General features: G+C 42.0%; 1 protein-coding gene across 2 annotated transcripts in view; it reads right to left on the reverse strand.

The window, feature by feature from the left end:
* sbf2 (SET binding factor 2) overlaps positions 1 to 15,345 on the reverse strand; it is a 64,120-nt gene that overhangs the window by 24,398 nt on the left and 24,377 nt on the right. For both annotated transcript variants that reach the window (XM_037485993.2, XM_037485984.2), the window contains exons 4-16: positions 14,097 to 14,237; positions 13,615 to 13,725; positions 12,720 to 12,825; positions 9,480 to 9,612; positions 8,037 to 8,145; positions 7,801 to 7,914; positions 7,427 to 7,504; positions 7,121 to 7,234; positions 6,210 to 6,338; positions 5,924 to 6,022; positions 5,580 to 5,784; positions 5,343 to 5,452; positions 4,547 to 4,696 (exon numbers count right to left, since the gene is read on the reverse strand). In XM_037485993.2, coding sequence (XP_037341890.2) covers positions 4,547 to 4,696; positions 5,343 to 5,452; positions 5,580 to 5,784; positions 5,924 to 6,022; positions 6,210 to 6,338; positions 7,121 to 7,234; positions 7,427 to 7,504; positions 7,801 to 7,914; positions 8,037 to 8,145; positions 9,480 to 9,612; positions 12,720 to 12,825; positions 13,615 to 13,725; positions 14,097 to 14,237 — 1,599 coding nt within the window. The remainder of the gene's footprint in view (positions 1 to 4,546; positions 4,697 to 5,342; positions 5,453 to 5,579; positions 5,785 to 5,923; positions 6,023 to 6,209; positions 6,339 to 7,120; positions 7,235 to 7,426; positions 7,505 to 7,800; positions 7,915 to 8,036; positions 8,146 to 9,479; positions 9,613 to 12,719; positions 12,826 to 13,614; positions 13,726 to 14,096; positions 14,238 to 15,345) is intronic.

Raw genomic sequence — 15,345 nt, forward strand, 5'->3', positions numbered from 1 at the left:
AAAAAACAAGAGCCCCGGGGTTCCGACAGAGAGGTCATACGCTCAGAGGCCTGAGGGGAAACAATTCCGGTAACCTTAAAAAACAAAAACACAGCGTTACAATAACACTGTTTCCATGTTGAAAGGGTCTTGTGTGTCGCTGAGGTGTCTTTTCATCACATGACTGATGAGAAAACTCACAATGCAGAGATTTGATCTGGTGAGGTCAATGGGGGTGAGGGGTCAAATCTTCAGCAAACATAACTCTTCATGTTCCATAAAAACACTCCTCCCTCCTGCCCTGTTAAATATCCGGTCAATGCTAAAAAAATAAATAAAATGACTAAAACTCTAACTCTGCTCTTCTCCTATATTAGGACATATGCTTTCAATAGCCTTATATAATCCCAGCCTTGACGCAATGTTCAGAGCCTTCCAGCGTTCAATTTATTGTTATTTTATGTTTTACATTCTTGAACTAGATTGCTTTACAAGTCTCATTGAGAAAAAGCGCAAGGCGTTGCGTGAAAAATTGTTGTTTTTGCCCAAACATGCAATGTGCATTTATCGGATTAGGTTTTGTATTCTGTTTTGTTTTTTAAATCAGGAAACCGTATAAAATATTCCCTCTTTGTCATTTATACGTCATGCCTGCGTGTCTACGTAGTGGTGGACAGTTCCGGGTCGGCGAGGTTGCACTTGGTGGTGCTTTTAAAAGAGTGATATTAAGATGGAAGGTGCATTAAGAGGCTTAGGGTGGGGGATTAAGGGGTCCAAACTAAACTTTTCTCCTTGAACGCTGAGAACAGGAGAATAAGAGAAAAGGATGCAAGTTGGATATAAAAGTACATAATTGACAGGAAATTGTTACTTATCTCTGTTAAGCTTTGTTGGGATTTTGTTGCTGAACTTTGTAAATGACAATAACCAGAGGAAACTTGATTTAAGACCCTGAGCCCTCAGTCAGAACTCACATATACACAATATGTTTAACTAACACACATTTCTCTGGTAATTTAATTCAAAACCTTCTAAAACTCTGCAGCATACTGTCACCCACGTAGAGATAAAGGGAAGAATGCTAGTATGATAGTGGTCTTTGATGGGGCCCCCTGTCACCCCCCCCCCCCCCCCCCCCCCAAAAAAAAACAACAACAACACACACACAAACACAAGAATGTAAAGAGGGAAGAAAATGCAAAACACAAGTTCCACCACGATACATGAAAGCCTACCGCCCCCCCCTCCCCCCCCTCTCCACCACCACCACCGTCGACTAAGCAACATAGTTTCTGTTTTATTATTCTTGTCGCTTATGTTTTCTCTTTGCAGATATTTGGGCTGCGGTGAAATGTTCCCGCTTGGACCGGCACCAAAGCATTGTTTACCAGCATCCTTTACAATGCTGCAGGTCACAGGAGATTGTGGACCCCCGTCCAAATAGAACAACAAATGGAAACGCACATGCAGAAAAGTGGGAATAATTAACAGACAAAAAAACAAAACAGAAAGAGTGAAGTTCAGCGATGCACGTCCTTGGTTCTTTGTAACAGAAACTCTCGACGGTAGAAGTTTGTTGAAAAGGCCGCCGTCACGTTTCAGACGAAGAAAAGATTTTTCCGGCGACTGCTTCAAAACGTCATGTCTCTGTTTAACCATGTTGGTATTTACCAACATGGTTTACCATTGGCTGAATGGAGCCACAAAGTGCATGCAGGGAAAAAATATGTCAAACACTGGATTTGGGATTTCAGGAATAGAGGTAGAGGAGGGCATTGTGTGTCACCACAATTCTGTTTGCGAGGACACCCTGCTGTCTTCTTTCCTCCAAACATTTACTGAAAGTCTCACCATTTTTCCTCTCATTCTTAAAGCGGCAGGAGCTATGATGACTAACAGAGCTATTGTGCCTGCGGACATGTACACAGCAAGAAAAAAAAACAAGAAGCATGAGCATGTGATAGAACCGCTGGAGGATGTGAACAAAAAGCAACTTCCTGTGTTTCATAGAACGTTGCACTTTCCAGGAAAGCAGTAAAATGTGCTTTCGGCATTCCTTTATAAGACTTTTGTGGCCTACTATGTGCAAAAATGTCTCAACTCAGAGGCTGTCAATGTTAATTGCTGCTTGAATCACTAATAGGGAGAAGATTGTGTCTCATAGTTGACCTCTGCGTCGCCCAGACGAGCAAGAAACAGAGAGTCAATTACAAATGCATGAAGTGTGACTAACGCACATGTTTACCTGGTCATACTTGGTGGACGTCCCACAGAAGCAGCTTCCCGAACATGGGAATGATCCACGGGTCAGATTCCCAGTGACCATGTTACGCAAAGCAGTCCGTCAAGACCACGAAGGCCAGACAGAGGACACGTTCTCACAGCGAGGGACAAATTTATGGTCTATGTAAAAATGTAATGAAGTCATTTATTCACTATTAAAGGAGAAGTACAAAGTGATTCAAGTCGCCACAGGGAAGAGGACGGACCAAGTCGGGAGGGCCCACAGTTCATCAGCTCGCAGTACAGCGATGCCGACATGTCACTCCGATAAAGTGCGTCGTACTCTCGGATGACATCTGTGCGCTACGTTCTGGCTGCTTCCCATGGACCTCCCGCCTTAATTCCTCTCACAGTTAACTGCCACTCAGAGTGTGTTTTTGAGCATCATGAGGCCCTCGGCCACGAAACAGCAGAGCGCAGAGGGCTCATAATCCTATCGGACAGGAAATGGTTGGGATGCCAGGATACATCCACAGCAGGACTCATTCCCCCACATGGTTTGCGCAACATTTACTTCTAGAAGCTGCAGCACTGACCAGTGCACACAACCCCACAACCCCCAAACACACACACACACACACACACACACACACACACACACACACACAAATAGATTTCTAATGAACTCAAAAACCCTAATTAGAGTTACTACACCGTGTGCTCCCCTGCGAACACTGATTGCAACCAGACACCAGAACCGTCCCTCAGCCCGAGGTTACAATTTAACACTAAATGTTGGGATTTGCCACGTAGGGATGACGTCATCAAAAATCAATGGGTCACATGGACGCCAAAAATCCTAATGGGGAATCACGCTGTCATTTTACTAAGAGCAAGCTATTTTTTTACACAATAGGTCGCTTTGCTTATTGTGAAGCACTGTGACATACAGATATTAGAGTAAATTCAGAGTAAGATTGGATAGACCGCTGTCATTTTGTATAGTCGAAATCTTAAAAACATTCTTTTATTATTATATTTTTATTTTTATTATTATTATCATAACTATTATGGTCAAAACAAAAATAGCCAAAAATGCATCACTCTGTTTCAACCAAAACTGATAGATCAGGATCCTATTTTGACCTTGGTATTAGCGATGTTGAGAGGAAGAGTGTGACAATCAAACAGTATGTACCTCTGTATTACTTTAGACTGGAAAAGAAGCCAAGCAAAAGAGAAGGTTGTTTTATCCAGTTGTTGACACCTTTAAGCTTTTCAACAGATGAACAAAAACACGACTGTCAGAGCAGCACAAAGCTCTGCTTCAGGGAATTAAGCAATCGGACATGATGCGACATAAAGGGGACAAAAAGGCTTTCTTTTTCTCCTCATCCTGCATGTGTGGAATGGAATAAATAGTTGCATCTGCAAGTCAGAAGCCTTGGCAGGTAGACATTATAGCTGAGAAGCAAATGACACTTGAACTTGTATGTCCTTGGCCAAGGCAGATGCTGGGATTAATAGGCCTTCTATCATTTTCTTTTTAGGGGGTGGGGGGTGTTTGACTGGAATCTAAAGTCACTCCATAAAAGTTGCACTCTGTGAGGACTGCTTAAAATTATAACAATCCTTGGCAGCGGGCTGATTCAGAGCAGTAAAACATGAGGAACTACCAATAAAGACCCGGCTGCTCCGGCTGAGCGAAGCCACACTGACTCTTTATAAGCTGCACAAAAACACATTACTTAAACACGTTGACAAGTAGTGGAGGCATGAGGGCACCAGAGAGAGAGACTAAAAAACAGCATTGTTGGGGCTCAGACTTACAGCATGATGTCAGTTTGTTGTTAAAATAGAGAAAAAAGAAGCAGAAGAGGACAAACACGCTTGTTCTTTACATGTGCACGTGTACTACGGTGATGCTTGAGGCACATGTGTGGTACACACAGCACTAAAACATTGAACCAGATATGCATTACAGTACTGTGACATTTGGCATTGTTTTCACTCACTAAATATCACTTTGGTCTAAAACTGAGTTACTGCTGTCCGTTTATTTATTACTTATTAATGTTCCGTCTACCAGACGTCAGATATAAACATTTTGATTATCAAGTGCGCAAAGGCAGCATCTTCAAATTGATTGTTGACGGCGCAAAACCCAAAGCGTTTAAACTTATGTCATAAAACAGGACACGAAAATATGAACACTGAAGAATGTCTGGTCATGTGAGCTTGATAAATGACTCAAAGTTTGATTAACAAAGATATTGCCAGTTCATTTCTTCATTGTATATTTTTTAGTAGGGACGCAGGAAAGAGTTGTATTGGCATGACTTACCTGGAGAGCACAATTCATCAAACGAATGATGTGATCAAACTGTTGGTGGTCCAGTATGGCGCGGTTTTGCTGAACATGAAGACTCAGTTCCTCAGTGAGACAGTGGCGAGCTGCTTTGCTTTTAAGTGCGCGCAGTGCGGCCGGCAGCGCCTATCGACAGAAAAGTGGACAAAGAGGTTTTACAGAAGAAAAATATACACTCTAAATTAAGTGCTTGACAGAAATGAGAGGTTGATTGGAGACAAATTGACCATCTGTAAGGGTTGAAAAAAAAAAAAAAAAACGGTTCTGAGGAACAACACAGTATTCCCGGCTACTCTGACCTGCTGTGTGGTAAATGACCATTCGGCGGGGAAGGATTTATAGGCTCACAGGGGAGGGTCAGAGGATACATGCTATGCATTCTTACATTTGCAAAGAAATGCAGGCCTGGATTATATGCCTCATATATGAAACCAGTGGGATCCATAAAGTAACTGGCAAAAATCCCATTTTAAACATGTTGAATGCATTTATGGCAAAACCACAAACATGGGACATCTTTGCGTAGTGTGGATTCATTTGGAGGACAGGAACTGATTAACCTCCGAGTTAAAACAATAACCAATGCATCATGGATGGAGTGTTTAATCACGCTATCTATTTCTGTGTGGCAGCTGGAAGATACCGGGATGAGGAAGGTGAGGAGAGATCTGCAGCTCCTTAACAGCCTGCTGATTGCGTGAAACACAGCATCGGTTAATGTGGTCGTCTAAAGGTCGATGGGCTCAACCTGATGAAGGACATTGTGCGTCACCTTTTCAGTCTCCAGAGTCTTGTTGTCAAAGATGAAGGAAATGCAGCTCCGCACCACCTCCAGCCTGCGAGCACTGTTGAACACGGAGCCACTCTTACCCATAATGGACACTAGAATACAGAGAGACAGAATAGGTACAGATAACCATGAATGAGATTTAACATAAAACATAAGGCTACAAAAAGCCTGCTCACAACAAAATGCATCTACAATACTGCAGTTGAAAGTGGACCATACCGACGGGTGGTCCGGCAGGTACAACACACTTCCTTTCAGGTCGTGTAAAAGCAGGTGCAGTGCTGTGTTTTGCGATGCCCTCCTGCAGCATTTTCTCCACACGCTCGTCATCCAGCAGGGGGAAGGGCACCTGGTGCACCCGCATGTGGGACCCCTCCGAAGGCCGAGGCACTTTCTGGAATGCCATGTGGGGGTTCGGATTCTCCTATAAGTGTACGTGCCAGTTAACCATTTGTATTAATAGGATACAGAGGTGAATGAACCGCAGAAAATGTGAAGAATACGCTACATTAGGAAATATGTCCTATGCAACACAAACACAACAAACAAGATATAGGTCTTACGTTTTTGTATAGCTGCTCAGAGAATGCCCTGATGTGCTTCTGCAGCTTGGCAGGGCTGGCCTCTTCTTCCTTAAAGATGTCCGTGTCTAAGGCCACCAGCTATAAAACATTCAAGAAAAGTGGTGGATTACCTGGAGAATACATTCAAAAGTATCACAGCAGCATAGCTAGGTCACCACCATAACTGACTTTAGTGTGAAAACTTTGCAGATAAACTTCTACACTTAGACAAAGTAGAAAGTAAAGGGCAAAGTTTGGCTTTAAATGGAGCATCATGGGACAGTACCTCATCAAAGAGATCGCAGGCTCGGTAAGGCGGACCTCTCTCTGAGACAAAGCCAGCGAAGGCCATGCCATCCAAAACCTTGGTCAGAAAATCGTTCTCAATCAGGCCTCGCTGGCCCAGGAAGGCAGTCTGGATAATGTCAGAATTAGATCAGTTACAATCCCACACAGATGGGAGCAATGTAATCTTGATCATATGGATTTGTTGCAGACTGAAAGGCAAGCATAGTAATCAAAGGCTTTGTCAGAAAAAAACATATCTCAGCAAGTGGCCCTGGGACCAGTATCTCATATTGTTAAAATCACGTAAAGCTTCTTCAGCATGCACCGAAAGGGAAATTATTCTAGCTATAAATTACTACATGCAAATAAATGTAATGTACTTTATGCAAAATTATTTGTGCTAGTTGAATGAAGAGATAAAACACAGTTTGCTCAATGCTACCCCCACTCAGCAGTTCCAGGCGAATAAGCTAAGCATTTGTTTATAATGTGATCCATGTGGGGTACTTTGGGGATGATGTGCTGAGGGGTTACCACGGAGACATCACAGACAGGAACAAACAAAAACCCCGGCACAAAACAAAAATGTAAACCTAATACGTTTCATATGGCTCATTGCCGGGCTTTGCCCAAGGTTACGGGACTGTGTCCGAAGCTTGCATAAACAAAAGGATAGCATCACAGGAATCATGGAGCCTCAGTAACAGGTTTAAAACAACACGCATACTCACACATCCACACACACTTTATACTACCCTGACAGGTTAATCTGTCAAGTCTTAATGTAATTCCCCTCTCACTGATAGACTCAGACTAAAAACAGTCTGCACAGTATTTGCTAAAAGAGGTTTTTTTTGTTGCTTAAATTAGTATTTTAGTACTGAGAAATCCATTATGTTGACATCTTACCTTGTGAAAGTGAATAACAGGTTCAGAGTGGATGCGGATGAGCTGCAGGCAGGACCTGTAGCCCTGGAAGAGTTGTGCAAACAACCTGAGAAACACGGCCCTCACCTCCTTATCCTGGAACACACGCGCACACAAACTCATCAAACAACTATGCTGCAAACGCAGTCAGATAAGTTCATTACGCAACAGACATGCTATTAATCTTGATGGGTTACCGTCAGTTGGTTCGCCCCACACAAACGCTAACCATGTAGCAATAAGATACTTGAGATGAAAGGAGGACATGTGATAGGGATGCTGACTTACCAACAGCTTGGGGTTGGAGGCAGCTGTGCGAGGCGGAGGGAAGGCATTGTCTGCTATCTCCAGATCAGGGTGCAAAACCTACACGGAAAGAAGGTTTCTCCTCATTATTCATAAATATATAAGTGAACAATGGTGCACAATGAGTAACCACATAATACAGGATAACTGGAGTGACACATGGTTTAATTAATAAACAAAGAACATCAAGCTGCCAATCAACACGTCTGAGGGAATAAAAACCTGAATTACTGTGTGTATATTTAAGGGTTTGTCTGTGTTAAAGACACACTGACAGATATGTGTACAGATGCCAAACAAGGGCAGACTTTGTCTACTTTGGGTTGAAAGTTGAAGGCTTGCGTGTTTGTGCTTACCAGAGACAGGGAAGTCTGTGTTTGGTGTAAAAGAGGTTCGGGGAGCGGAGACAAGTGAATACACTCAGGAATCTTTATTGTGCCTCCGTCCAGGTCGGCAATGATAACATCCAACTGGTAAAACACAGACAGGAGTTTTTATTGCAGATGCCAACGATTCACTATTTAGGAACTTCACATTCTGTGAATAATAATAATGAGAGAATGCTGGGTGTCTGTGACACATCGTCACTCACCAGATCCTGGATTTCAGTCTGAAACATGGAGTGAACTCCAATGATGAAGGGAGTGGGCGAGCTCAACACCTCCAGCAGCCGTGAAGGCAGAATGGGGATGTACGGGTAACTGAACACACGGAAGGACATAACAGTACCTACAGTGAGACTAGGACCGAGAAACGAGTGGGCAACTGAGAGCTTAAAATATACTTCATTGTGTTTGAGTCTACGAAAGTAAAAATCACATGGCTACATTTGAATTTAGAGATTAGACAGCAGTAAAGCCAAAAGCAACCTGTACCCTTCACATGAGGTTCACACATTGGTCAATGACATCAAGCTTTTGAAATTTTACACAGTCACAATCTAACGGAACGTAAGCTGCACGACAAGACTTACTTCATAACTGATAAACCGCATGATAACCGATTGCTTCAATCAAAAAAGGATCAATTAAAAGGTTACCATAATGTTGCCACTCACATATAATAACAATCTGAGCCGGTCAGTGGCAAAAACAATTAGTTGACGGCGAGGAGCCATTATATGACAGACTGTGAAGGTGCTGTCATCCTCACTACCAAAAACAATGTAAAAAAAATAGATATTTAACTTTAAAAAGAATGCTAATAGTGATGAAAGAATATGAATCTCCTTACTGAATGAAATCTTATTTTAACCATCCAAATAAATTACAAACATAATATTTATCTTCTTTAAAAGGCAACCAGAATCTAAATCAGCAAAGGAATCATGTATAGGTTGACACTATTTTCATCTGAACATTAGAGCACACTGTGACACACACCGTCCTCAGCTTTCAACCTCTTTTCTCTCTCCTCAGAGTCACCGAGCGGTGAGCGTCGTTTCCTTTGCGCTCACCTACGGTTTCTGACTCGTTGTCGGGTTCAAACAGAGCCATAACTAGTGTTATTAGTAATGTCTGAGGTTTACCTACAATGTCAGGACAAAATGCGTGCTCTAAAAACAGCCCATTGTCTTAATGCGCGTACGGCGTGTTTGGTCTGACACTGTTTATTCACCTGTTTTGTTGTGTTTGTTATGTCTCACTTCACAACTTAATGGGATCAAAGCAGCAACCATGGTGCTTTGAATTTGTAGAAATTTGAGGAGAACAGAGGAGAAACGTTACTTCTGCTGAACTTCCCTGAGTTAAAAAAAGAATGTTTCACAAGACAAAAGTATTGAGTATATTTCTACAAAAGAGAGAAGGAAGTTGAGCACTCGATGAGTAAAAGGCACCTCCAGGAAGAGTAAATTCTGAAAAGTGGAAGTTCTTCTCTTGAATTTACTGGATATACAAGGTCAAGTTTTGTGATGCTGAGAAGTAATTTCATTCAGAGTCAAAGTTAATCATCTGCTGAAACACAAGCCACGGAAGTCATGTCACCAGCTGAGATGTTGGTGGAAAGTCACATGAGAATATTACCACATGCTTACCTGTACTTAAGGGGAAACATAAGGGCTTCCAGTGCACGACACGCCTCCTCCAGCCTCTGGTAACTGGTGGAGTGAAACAACACCTTGTGCTCTGTCAGAACCGCACAAAACAGGCTGAGAACATTTTGAATCCCTGAAACAAAAAAGCAAGAGAGAACAAAATGAATGAAGTATTTGCTGCTAGTAGACTGCCACTTTGTTGCAGATCATTTATCAAACATTCAGGGCGATTTGTTGCAAATTTACAACCGAAAACACAGATCAGATCACACAATATTCTCACAATATTCTTTGGGGAGTTCTGTTTGTATGCATAACAACTTCAACACGGATTACTCTGATAATGGTCTAGTTGTGATGGACCAACCACATTGAATCAGTCGACCGTAGCGCTACTTGCACATTGTGTGGTATTGTTTGCGTACCGATCTCATTTTGAAAATAGGTCTGCCAGTGCTGGAGGAGGTGCTTGACGGCATTTGCGGTTCTGAGTTGATTCTGATCCTATTTTAATTGTCAAATGTAATTGCAAAGTTTGAGACTGTCGCCTATGCAGCAATCAAAAGACTGAGCAGCGAAAAGGTTTGACACGGCAGTGGGTTTAAAAAAAAAAATATTTCACTTCCCTCTGCACTGGTTTCTGCAGCCTCGTTGATTCAATGAACAAACCGTCTACTGTATGAAAAGGATGCCTGTGTCTGTGCGTGTCCTCAGTAGGCGAGCGTTGTACTGCCTGGTGTTTTCAAAGACTCGAGGAAAATACGTCAACGGTTTTATGTAAATTCATTCTAGATTACTTTTGATCTTACAGCAACGATCAGATTTATTAGTTTGCATTAAACCGTTTTATTTCATCAATCAAAACAACTGCAATGATACGGTTTAACACTGCATATTATCCTAACGCAAAACTCCTCTCTGAAAACAAAGGAAATTACACACTCATGCAGCATAAATAACATCTGAAATACCGACGTGACAACCAGGGAGAATTCCAAGTTTACAGTTCCTGCTATTGTTTCCTATCGAGCAACCAACGGACCAATTCATCACGCGTTGCAGTGATAAAGGGAGAGGAACCCTGGCAGACGCATCAGTTCCACTGGGGGCGCTGGGTCTGGTTGTCTGCATGTCTGAGTGAAGCACTTCAGTGATCAACAGGAAATGCAACACGATCCTCAACAAAATATGAGATTTCAAGGTGAAGTGATTTGTCAAAACCAAAACGGGTAGTTTCATTTCTGCTGTTTGTCTTGCTCATTTCTCTATTAAAAGGCTCCCCAGTTTCATTACCACACCTCCGCTTCAGGTGTTTACTTATCTTGTGGAAACGGCAACGCACTTCCGAGCCCTAAATAAAAAGTGACAGCAACATCCCAGGACAACAAGAGACACAAAGGCAACAAACAACAGGGCCGTTGATGGCCAGTTTTATCTGGCCCCGGGGGGGCTGCACTTCCTGTGCCGTGTGACATGTTTAAACACATTCCTCGCTGGTGACTCGGGTGATCAGCGCACACAGAATTATGTGCCGACTTGCACAGCTTCTCGCCAATGGGCAGGAAGATGACCTAATGAGGGGAAATGGTACACTTTTTTTTTTGGGGATCAGTGGACTAGATTAGCGTCTGTCAGTCAGCATCGAGCGCTTGACTCTCATATTTCAAACATACATCAGCTACGAAGTCCAAAACAAGTGTTGTGTATCGTATGAAAGTTTAAGGACAAAGCCAACAACACGTTGCAACAATTTGCGACCTGCTACAATACAAGGCCTGTTTTTTCCGGAAAAGATCAGAAGATTCGACATTTAGTGTCTATGGTCTCAAACTCTCTGCACATCATGTAAATAGGAGTTTGACGAAATAAATAAAATCACCGCTGTGTTTTATTTACATTGGCAGCCAGGAGATAGTTAGCATAGCTCAACATACAAACATGGGGAAAGCACTAGCATGGCTCCGTCCAAAGGTGAAAAGAAATAAATCGGTTTACTATCTATTAAGAGGTTAAATCTTGTTTGTTTGATCAGTAAACAAATGCGTAAAATGAATGAAATGCAGTTTTGAGGTTAGCCTTTTTACCCTCAGTATTTAAACAACGACGTCACCTTTTAAGCAATGAGCACCTTTCCACCATTATTGAATTAAGACAAACAGCGCTGCATAAAGCACTGAACTGACTAATGGAAACAGGATTATGAGGACTGACACGACAGGGCCGGCTTTCGAGTCAAGATTGCTTTGTTTTTTCATATCCAGATTGGCTACAAATGCGTGACTCCCACCTAACCCTGACCTCATGATGTGTATCGTGCAAGTACCCCCCATGTGCATGCTCATCACTTTGTCCAAACAAACAGAGGATGGTGTTAATAGACTCAGGAAAAAAACCCCACTCTGTTTTAAATCACATTCTTCTGATAAAATGAGGATAAATGAGGGCCAACTTTCCATTACAAATCAAATTTTATAATGATAATATTTAATTTCACTTTCAGCTCTAGCAGATGTATATCTAGAGTTGCAAATTCTTCTTAAATAACCTACAAATAAAAAAAATATGATTCGCAATAGATCAGTTTGGGATTGATGCCAAACCATTCCACCAAGTGATGGATAAACTCCTTAAACACGAGTCATGGTCGAGAGGGCATGTTATTCCTTCGACAAAGCACGTATTGCTCGTGCAAATCATTTACAGTCTTAACATATTGAGAAATCCTGGCTACGTGAAACTAGCAAACTGAATCAAATCTGCATCATGTGCTTGTTCTAGCCCAGATAAAATTACAAAAACACTGATGGGACAAAGCGAAAAACCACATAAGCTTTTGGTGTGCAAATAATCCCATTTCTTAATGGCTCACTGCTAAAGTCTCCTCATTGTAAAAGTCCCACACTGCTGCGGTTAACCACCCAGGAATTATCAAAGTAGAATGGAGCCTCCAAAAATCTGAAAAGGATCAAAACGGAACAAATGTGAAAAATTTTCATTAAAGCTGCTTAATTCAATCAACTAAGAGGATACTACTTAAGTGATTAAGACAAATGCTCTCTGAGTGTCAGCACATGAATGGGATTTTATGCAGAATTGACAGACTGAAGAAAATCAAAAAAACTGTTCATTCAGTAAATTCTACGGCTGGGTTCACGACAGTGCAGGAAACAGTTAAACAGTGATCAAAAGTCACGTCTTCCTGTTTCCTGAAGACCGGTTAGTCAAAGTGTCTGGACCCACCCAGCTGCTGGAAGAGCAGACCAACACTTTTGCATGTGATGGGCAACGTGTCGTTCAAAGGCGTCTGGATGAGCTGACGGTCTCCTGCTCCCAGGCTGAAGAGCTTCTGTATATACAAAAAAAAGAAAAAACACACAGATGCAGTAAAAGGTCAGAAAACAGCCGTGCAAATGTTTACGGCCGTCGGGCCCAATGTGACAGAATTAAGATGTAGAACATGAAGGTGAAAACCCTCGGTCAAGTACAGGTGGAAGGCATGTCATGAAATACCTGGATGTTCAACTAGGTGCAGGTTTTTTTTCTTTTTTCTAAACCAGACTTGAGGATTTGGGAATCTAAGTGGTGTCTTTCTAGGGAACAGACCAAATTGACTAAACCAAAGTCGGATATTTACCTGTGATTAGGAATTCTCCCCACTAGTAGTTGTAAAGGTAGAATCATTTTCCGATATAACTGAGACATATTTTGGCTTGAAGGAGCTTTTAAAAACATTTGCCTGGTTCACAGACTTTACAGCCTCACTTTCTTACACTCGACCACCCAACGGCAGTCAAATGAATGAATTTTTGAAACCTATGTAATTTATTCAAAATAACTAATCTTCATAATACAGGAGCTCCGCTGTCTGCAGTTATTTTCCTCGGCGTCAAGCGATGCAAATCAGGAAATGACTGCCTGTGGCTGGACAACAATCTCCAGCACCATCTGAACATTGACATTCTTGATTGGCCACAAAGCCAACAATAAATCATTTAAGTACCCGCACAAACAACCACTGCCTCAAAGTCAAACAGACTTAGATTCTGCGGGCCCTCGCTGCTTTGATCTGTGGCCCCCTGTGAGGAACAAGCCCACAGCAGGGAGATGTCTTGGAGGCGGCCTACTTCGGACTAACCTGTGATCCACCAGCAACAGGAACTTGGAATGTAAAGAGGTTGGCCACCAGACCCTCCAAGGGGAAACTCAAGCTGTCAATGTGCACGGTGTAGATCAGACCCAAGCACCCCTGGAGAGACAACATGTGAAATACAACAAAGACATCACACATGGAGCCATGCAGAAGAAAGGCACTCAATGCAGCATCAACATCAGTTATACGGCTCGCGGTTAAACAACGTTTATTCTTGCATCCCCTAATGAGGATGATGCTGTGTCTGCAAAACCTGTGGTCAGCTCAGTCTGTGATGAGAAGATCGTATTTCATTTACGTCACTGAATTTGTGCTTAAGCTAACTAGGGCCTATTTTGCAGACAGTACAAGCAGATAAGCGTTGTCTCTGAGCTGCCAGATGAAAGCCTTGATTTGACAAATATTCAGAGTATCCCTTAGAAAAAATATTTTTTTAATCAAGATTTAATCATATGATGTCTTATTACCCGGAATATTTCGGGATAATCCAGCCTGGACACGAGAATGAGACTTTTTGGTGCAAACACTTGAGCTGGTTGGATCAGGCCATCCTCCTCTGCCTCCTCATCTTCATCGTCATCTCCATCAGCCTCAATACTCTTTGATCCCTGAAACATAAAAAAAAGAAGCTGTTCCAGTTGAAGAGTTCAACACAGTGCCGTGCACTACAGACCACGAAGTATACAGTGAAGCATGCCAGCACTGCTGAGCTCGGACTGGAGCACACGGGACTACATCACGGGCCTCAACCTCCTCACATTGTACAGCATATGTGTGGCGTGTAATATGCATTCTACTCCAAAAAATCTTCAATCACCCCGAAATGATGAGTAATCAACGTGATACTGAGTGAAGCATGTAACTTAGTTTGATGAAGCAAATGCTGTAGTTGTTCGCCTGAGGTGAGTCACGAAATAGGCCGGGAAGTGTGATTAGGGAAAAGTACTTTGTATTCCTCCCACAACACCAAAATAGCAACATGTAGCTGTTGCATTAGACAGAGTCACGGTATCAACAGAAATCCTGGTTTCTCTCCAGAGATGAGCTCACCTTCGTTTAGATTATTAATTTGGCTTTTTCCAATCCATCCTCATTGAGCACAGCTGCTCAATGATCACAACAGATTTCCTGAAAAACCGATGAGGTAAATTCTAAAGGATCTCGCCGACAAAGAGCCAAAATAATATCACTGAATTTCGTCAGAGCGAAAGTCAGAATTAGTTTTGGTCTCACAAACTAAAACACCACAGACATGAGTAACAATAAGAAAGATGCAACCACATGCACAATTAGGATATGTAATTTACAGAAAACAAGATTTACTTTATTGGTGATATTAAAATATTAAACCACTTTATTTTGAAATTGACCAAGTATCCCAAGTGCAATTTGAGTGGTGTATTAACCTGCTTGCAATCTCGGGGAATAATATTATCAGAAACAAACAATGAAAGCTTAACTGTCCTGTTAAAAAACACTTTTATTATAATGTAATAATAATAATAATAATAATAATGATAAATGCAGATATGTAGTGAGAAGAGTCTGGGTTTATGAAACCAAAAAGAAGACTAGAAAGCATTTTTTGCTCTGATCAAAGACGTCCTCTAATGCTCCCCACAATCCCAACAACCTTATCCTGCAACAGCCTTGGTCTGCTTTTAATCGTCTTCATGGTGGATGCACGAGCCCTATCAGCACACTAATACTCCAACT

The sequence above is a fragment of the Pungitius pungitius genome, chromosome 4 (genome assembly GCF_949316345.1).
Source record: "Pungitius pungitius chromosome 4, fPunPun2.1, whole genome shotgun sequence".
Classification (NCBI taxonomy): Eukaryota; Metazoa; Chordata; class Actinopteri; order Perciformes; family Gasterosteidae; genus Pungitius; species Pungitius pungitius.